The sequence below is a fragment of the Ipomoea triloba genome, chromosome 6 (genome assembly GCF_003576645.1).
Source record: "Ipomoea triloba cultivar NCNSP0323 chromosome 6, ASM357664v1".
Lineage (NCBI taxonomy): Eukaryota > Viridiplantae > Streptophyta > Magnoliopsida > Solanales > Convolvulaceae > Ipomoea > Ipomoea triloba.
In genome coordinates this window covers 7090995-7097969 of record NC_044921.1, presented here as the reverse complement: position 1 = coordinate 7097969, position 6975 = coordinate 7090995, and the positions used below count along the sequence as shown (strand labels likewise).

General features: G+C 36.9%; 1 protein-coding gene across 1 annotated transcript; it reads left to right on the top strand.

Annotated features, from left to right (window-relative positions):
* Positions 1-1004: 1004 nt before the first annotated feature.
* Positions 1005-5483, top strand: LOC116022516 (phenylalanine ammonia-lyase-like). Its single transcript, XM_031263247.1, has 2 exons — positions 1005-1558; positions 3528-5483. The coding sequence occupies exons 1-2, from the start codon at positions 1161-1163 to the stop codon at positions 5278-5280; spliced, it is 2151 nt and encodes a 716-aa protein (XP_031119107.1). The 5' UTR covers positions 1005-1160; the 3' UTR covers positions 5281-5483.
* The last annotated feature ends 1492 nt before the right edge of the window (positions 5484-6975 follow it).

The window sequence follows — 6975 nt, the reverse complement described above, 5'->3', positions numbered from 1 at the left end:
TACTTCTCCAAAAAATTTCATTTCTAATCTCCTACCAACATGACATTTTTTTTTAATTGAATGATTTAGCCTTTGATAATAAATTAATGATGTCAACCAATTTATGACCCCCAAATGATTATAAGTCATGTTAGGAGAGATTTTAGAATGCAATGGAAAATTTTTGAAGAACAAAGCAAAATTTCATACACACACATATGCATATTAAAAAAAATTGTGGTCGAGGACGAGGGTGGGGCGATTTCTCCCTAACCCCCTATGTCCCTCGCCCCTATCGGTCGTTAAGTATTTCAATAATTTATTAAGTTATGTTTGAAAAATGGTTAGAGTGGTTTATTGCTTTAAGTATTCTCCAAGAATTTTTAAAAAAGAAATTTATCCTTTCAATTGCTCCAATCCTATGCTGCGCTACAGTTATAACCGCTCCAAACTCATTACTCTTCAAAATATACCCTAGTTATTTTACATCACACAACAAATGTCAAAATTAAAAGGATAATGCTATGAGGATAAAATTTTTTTTATCATATATCTAACATGACAGTATATAATTTTGTATTTGATTAATAAGTACATTTATTTTTTAATGTGGGTTAAGTCAGTCAATTCATGACAATCAATGAATAAAAAAAATTTAATTTATTGAAACATAAGATTGTATAGAAAATTTTGATCTCTATATCATTATCCAAATTAAAATCAAAACATAAATGTTGGGAAAACTTCACCAAGATTCTGACTAGTAGTATAAACACAAAATTTCCACTCAACCAACCCCTAAAAAAAATAGACACACCACACACATTATATTGCATGTTACATCAACGTTTACAAAATCTTGACCATCAATTCCCCTCCAAATCAACGGCCAAGATTAATCTCCCATAGTTGTTCCCAACTACCCCAAATTGGAAGTCTCCTCCATTACTTTGGTATCTGTCTTCCTCTTCCGTCTTTACACTTACCTAACAAAATTGGTGTCTGTATTTGCACCACAGCCCTTACCTACCCCTCTACCATGTCACCATTGCCATATTCCTCACCGGCCTCCCTCCCCTGCATCTCCATATATATATACATCTCTCATCATCTCATCTCTCAACCCCTCAATTTTCTCCAAATCCCATTACTCCCCCCAACATTTTCCCTGAGAACAAAAAATGGCCCCTGTAGTCCAAAACGGAGTCCACCAGAAGAAGGAAGCTATGGAATTCTGCGTGAAAGTGGACCCGTTGAATTGGGGCGCGGCGGCTGAGGCCGTGAAGGGGAGCCACCTGGAGGAGGTGAAGCGGATGGTGGCGGAGTTCAGGAAGCCGGTGGTGAAGCTCGGCGGCGAGACGCTGACGGTGGCTCAGGTCGCGGCTATCGCCTCCCGCGATAATAATGCCGTCACGGTGGAGCTGTCGGAGGAGGCCCGGCCCGGCGTTAAGGCTAGCAGTGATTGGGTGATGGAGAGTATGGGCAAAGGCACTGATAGCTATGGTGTCACCACCGGCTTCGGCGCCACCTCCCACCGCCGCACCAAGCAGGGCGGCGCTCTTCAGAAGGAGCTCATTAGGTATACATACAAACTTCTATTTATCTTTAATTTGCTTCAATTATGACACTAATTACCATTATTAGTTCTTAATTTTCAATTTGAATTAATTGACCTTTTAATTGCTTTAAAATTTCGTCAATTGTATCCTTTAACGTAATTAACAACCGACTAGGAAATACTCCGTAGTATTTAAAGGATTTAATTGATGAAATTTAAAACAATTGGAAGATCAACAATTCATTCAAATTAAAGATTAAATTGACAATTGATGAAGCAAAACAATAATTTTCTCTAGTTTTAATTATCAAACAATATCTTAACAATTTTAAGATTGCCCTAACTCGTTAAAATTATTATGTATGATGTCGTAAAATAGAAAAATTATTAATATACACAAATATAAATATTCTCATTAACTAAAGTGAACAAAATTAATTTGATTGGGATGTGGAGATACCGAAATGAACTAAGGGTGAAAATATGATTTATTATTTTTTTTTTTTGAATTAGTATGATTTTACACACTTTAATTTATATTTAGATAATTATATTTTGGCATCTGTATATTAATTTTTATTTTTTTATAAAAAAATTAGTGGGGACTATTTAAAGAAAAATACAAAATATAAATGCATATACACAATTAACAAAAGTTTTTGAACCACCCACTTATACATAGAGAATAAATGTCAAGGAATTTTTAAGGTATCGACATGTACGAAATATTATACACAGATGCACCAGTCACGTCATCATATAGTGTTAATCAAGACTAGAAATTTTTACAATTTAACATGTAAAATATAAATTATGATTGATAATTATGTTATTAAAAATTCTAAAGTCTTTACAATTTAACATGTAAAATATAAATTATGATTGATAATTATGTTATTAAAAATTTTGTAAGTTAACGGTCATGTTGTGTGATGACATTCAGCTTATCGTTCTAAATGGATAGTCATATGTTTGTACTCTGGTTGTTAAAACTTAGATTTTTAGGCTAAAAATATTTTTCAAAAGTTTAAAATAGATACTATATTACTTGAATCATTAATATTTTAAAAAATAATTTTTTTTTTAGAAGAAAAAAATAAAATTTCTAAAAATAGCAAGTAAATAAAAACCAAGAAAAATAGTAATTTCCAAAAGAGGAATATTCAAGATTCAAGAATGCATGATTGGTTTAGGAGATCGAGTCAACGCTCTGCCACGTGATTTTTGTTTAGTTGTCTCGTGCCACATGTTTTCGATCAGATTCAATATTTAGTTGCATAAAAAATCTCAGTAATAATTAATTCCTTAGATTCAACTTTTGTCTCCTTGGATGCAAGAATTAAATAACAATAATTCATCAACTCTTTAGGTGAAAGTTTGATCCACACAAGGAACAATCACTGTGACTCCAATATTCTAATATGAGTCTTTGACTGCAATTTTTTACAAGGACCAATTGCACTACTTGTGATGACATATTTTGTCCATTATATATTACTATCTTTATCATATTTATTATTCATTGGACAAATCACTTTTTTTTCTTAATTTTTAGTATTTTTTAAATTTAATTTTTTGTTTAATAGTATTTTTAATGTAATTTCTTATATAAATTTTATAGTAATGTTAAGTATTCTTCCTAAAAGCATTCCTTCCAATTTCTCCTCCTACTGTGAAAGCGTCTAAATCGATTATTTAGTATTTAATTAAAAGTGTGTGCGATCAGTCAATTCATGACATTCAATAAATATAAGTCACATTATGATAAACATATTATAGGAAATTTAGGAGGGATAAGTAGCATTTTCTTAAATTTTATATACTAATACTAAATTAACATTATAAAAGATTAAACTAAAATAATTTCAATTAAATCTGGTTAATTAAATTAGATACATGAAACGGGATGGAACGAGTATTTATGAAATTTTATTTTAAACTCAAATCCATTATGTGTATTGGACTCAATCTTAAATTTTGTATTGGGCAGGTTTTTGAATGCCGGAATCTTTGGAAATGGAGGAGATTCATGTCACACGCTGCCACACTCTGCAACCAGGGCCGCCATGCTCGTCAGAATCAACACCCTTCTTCAAGGCTACTCAGGGATAAGGTTTGAGATTTTGGAAGCCATAACCAAATTCCTCAACCACAACATCACCCCATGTCTGCCCCTCCGCGGCACCATCACCGCCTCCGGCGATCTCGTCCCCTTATCCTACATCGCCGGCCTCCTCACCGGCCGCCCCAATTCCAAGGCGGCGGGCCCCAACGGAGAGTCCCTCACCGCAGAACAGGCCTTCCGCGCCGCCGGCGTCGACGGCGGATTCTTCGAGCTGCAGCCCAAGGAAGGGCTGGCGCTCGTCAACGGAACCGCGGTGGGGTCCGGCATGGCGTCCATGGTTCTCTTCGAGGCCAACGTCCTCGCGGTTTTATCGGAGGTTCTCTCCGCAATCTTCGCGGAGGTTATGAACGGAAAGCCGGAATTCACGGACCATTTGACCCACAAGCTGAAGCACCATCCCGGCCAGATCGAAGCGGCGGCGATCATGGAGCACATCTTAGACGGCAGCTCTTACGTCAAATCCGCGGAGAAGCTCCACGAGATTGACCCATTGCAGAAGCCCAAACAGGACCGCTACGCTCTCCGCACGTCTCCCCAATGGCTCGGCCCGCAGATCGAAGTTATTCGGGCCGCCACCAAGATGATCGAGAGGGAGATCAACTCCGTCAACGACAACCCCCTCATCGACGTTTCTAGAAACAAGGCCTTACACGGCGGCAACTTCCAGGGAACCCCAATCGGCGTGTCCATGGACAATGCAAGACTCGCCCTCGCTTCAATCGGAAAATTAATATTCGCGCAGTTCTCCGAGCTCGTTAACGATTATTACAACAACGGCTTACCGTCTAATCTCACCGCCAGCCGGAACCCTAGCCTGGACTATGGATTAAAGGGCGCTGAAATCGCCATGGCTTCCTACTGCTCCGAGCTTCAATTCTTGGCTAATCCCGTGACTAATCATGTCCAGAGCGCTGAGCAGCACAACCAGGACGTTAACTCCTTGGGGCTAATCTCGGCGAGGAAGACGGCGGAAGCGGTGGAGGTGCTGAAACTCATGTCGTCGACGTATCTGGTGGGGCTGTGTCAAGCGATTGATCTGAGGCATTTGGAGGAGAACGTGAAGCATGCGGTGAAGAACAGCGTGAGCCAAGTGGCGAAGAGGACTCTCACCACCGGAATCAACGGGGAGCTTCACCCGTCCAGATTCTGCGAGAAGGACTTGCTGCGCGTGGTGGACAGAGAATACGTCTTCGCCTACGCCGACGATCCCTGCAGCGAAACCTACCCATTGCTGCAGAAGCTCCGGCAAGTGCTGGTCGATCACGCCCTGCAAAACGGCGAGAAAGAGAAGGACGAAGGGACCTCCATTTTCCAGAAGATCGCGGCGTTTGAGGACGAACTCAGAGCCGTTTTGCCCAAGGAAGTGGAGGCCGCGAGAGCCGCCGTGGAGAGCGGGAACTCTGCCGTTCCTAACAAGATCAAGGACTGCAGGTCTTACCCGTTGTACAAGTTTGTGAGGGAAGGACTCGGAACGGAACTTCTCACCGGCGAGAAGGTCAGGTCGCCGGGAGAAGAGTGCGATAAGGTATTCACGGCGTTGTGTGGCGGTGAAATCATTGATCCATTGTTGGAATGCCTCGAAAGCTGGAATGGCGCTCCACTTCCCATTCTTAGTTAGTGTTTGTGAAGTTCAATAGTTCATTGTTTTTTTTTTTGGGTGAATTCTTCAAAAATGTGTGTTATTGTAGTATATCGGAGAGGAATGGTGTGGGTTTTATTAGTTTTAAAATTTTAATGTAAAAGTAGTAATGTCATTCGATGACATTAGTGAGCTAAACATGCAACTTCAAAATCCAAATAAAGTTGTGAATTTCATCCCCATATTTCCTTTTTTTTTTTCCTTTTTTTTTTAATTATTCGATGAAACAAACATATTCACATGAAGGCAAATTATTACATCAATGGGACAACGTCTCATCATGATTGAAGCAATTAACATCCATAGCAATACATATTTGAGAGTTTTTGTCAGAAATAAGAACTCATGGTTAGTTTCTAAACTAGTGTGGATGATGATTTTTTTAAATTTAATTCTCCTGTAAGAGCTAAGCTTTGATAGGCTCCACAAACAAAAGGCGCAGATTTTGATTGCTGGCTTTTTTGCTTCTTTTTGGTTTTTTTTTTCTGAATCATGTGTCAGATTAAATTTTTCCCTTTTTTTTTTTTCTTCATTTTTTGTTCTCCTTCTTTTCTCTCATAATCCCACTTACAAAAATTTCTCAAAAATCATAAAAAAAACCCCACTGATAAGGGATGCTCTGATGACATTGTCTTATCCAAATTTGGGAAGTTTTACTTGTTTAATTATCTATAGATTTTTGAAGACTAAAATATCGAATAATATTGGGAAATTTTTCCCAGTTAATAATAACTAGTATGATAATGATTTATTATTAAAACTAATCAACATTTAACGATGGGTGAGACGAGTTGACTATATATGAAAATATACATGTAATACGTTTTAGGAATTCAACAGTTAATTATGATTAGAGATAAATTGATTAATTGTTACTTATGAGGGAATGTATAATACTTACATGAAAAAATGTGATATTTTTAATGAAAAATGTAATATTATGGATTGAAGAGTTACTTATAAAAAAAATGTAATATTTATAAGGAACCCGGCATATATCTAACACTCTACAGTTTTGTAAAAGATTTTGCCTTCGGTTTGAACATTCTAAGTCAATTATGCGGTGGAATTGAATACGACAAAAGCATAGATCAGGGCAAACCATAATGCCTATGAGATACAATTGATGTTAATTTCTCAAACCATTATGAAACGGCAACAACATATTGAATAGTCGAATGACTCAGATATAGTCAAATCCATGCATTTAGGTAATGAATCCCATTTCAAGAGATATTTTCTTTTGCTATTCATATATACACAATATCAAAGTAATTCTTATTTTCATACCATCATATTTGTAATTCACTACTATTCATTTTACACTCATATAATTTTGAACCGCTCTTTAAATTGGACCAACAATCATTTATTTATTTATTTATTTTAAAAGACACAAAGCAATGAATGATCTAACTGAAAAGACATTTGCAAGATTGCAATAATGTGTGTGTATAATATATATATATATATATATATATATTTTTATAAACTCAAATGCGACCGCGCCAATAATATATAAAAAAAAATGCATCAATAGTGTTAGAAAAAGATACAACAATGAAATGCACAAATGCGTCACAAAGTATACCACACACCCAAAAAAAATGCATCATACCTCCCCACACCTAATATTGGTGCATTTCTGAACAGTGTGTGGTGTTTTTATGCGTA

Bases quoted from the DNA above. Each gene is read 5' to 3' on its own strand.
- LOC116022516 (XM_031263247.1), top strand. From the start codon at position 1,161: ATGGCCCCTGTAGTCCAAAACGGAGTCCACCAGAAGAAGGAAGCTATG. The intron at 1,559-3,527 runs GTATACATACAA...TGTATTGGGCAG, and splicing joins CTTCAGAAGGAGCTCATTAG to GTTTTTGAATGCCGGAATCT.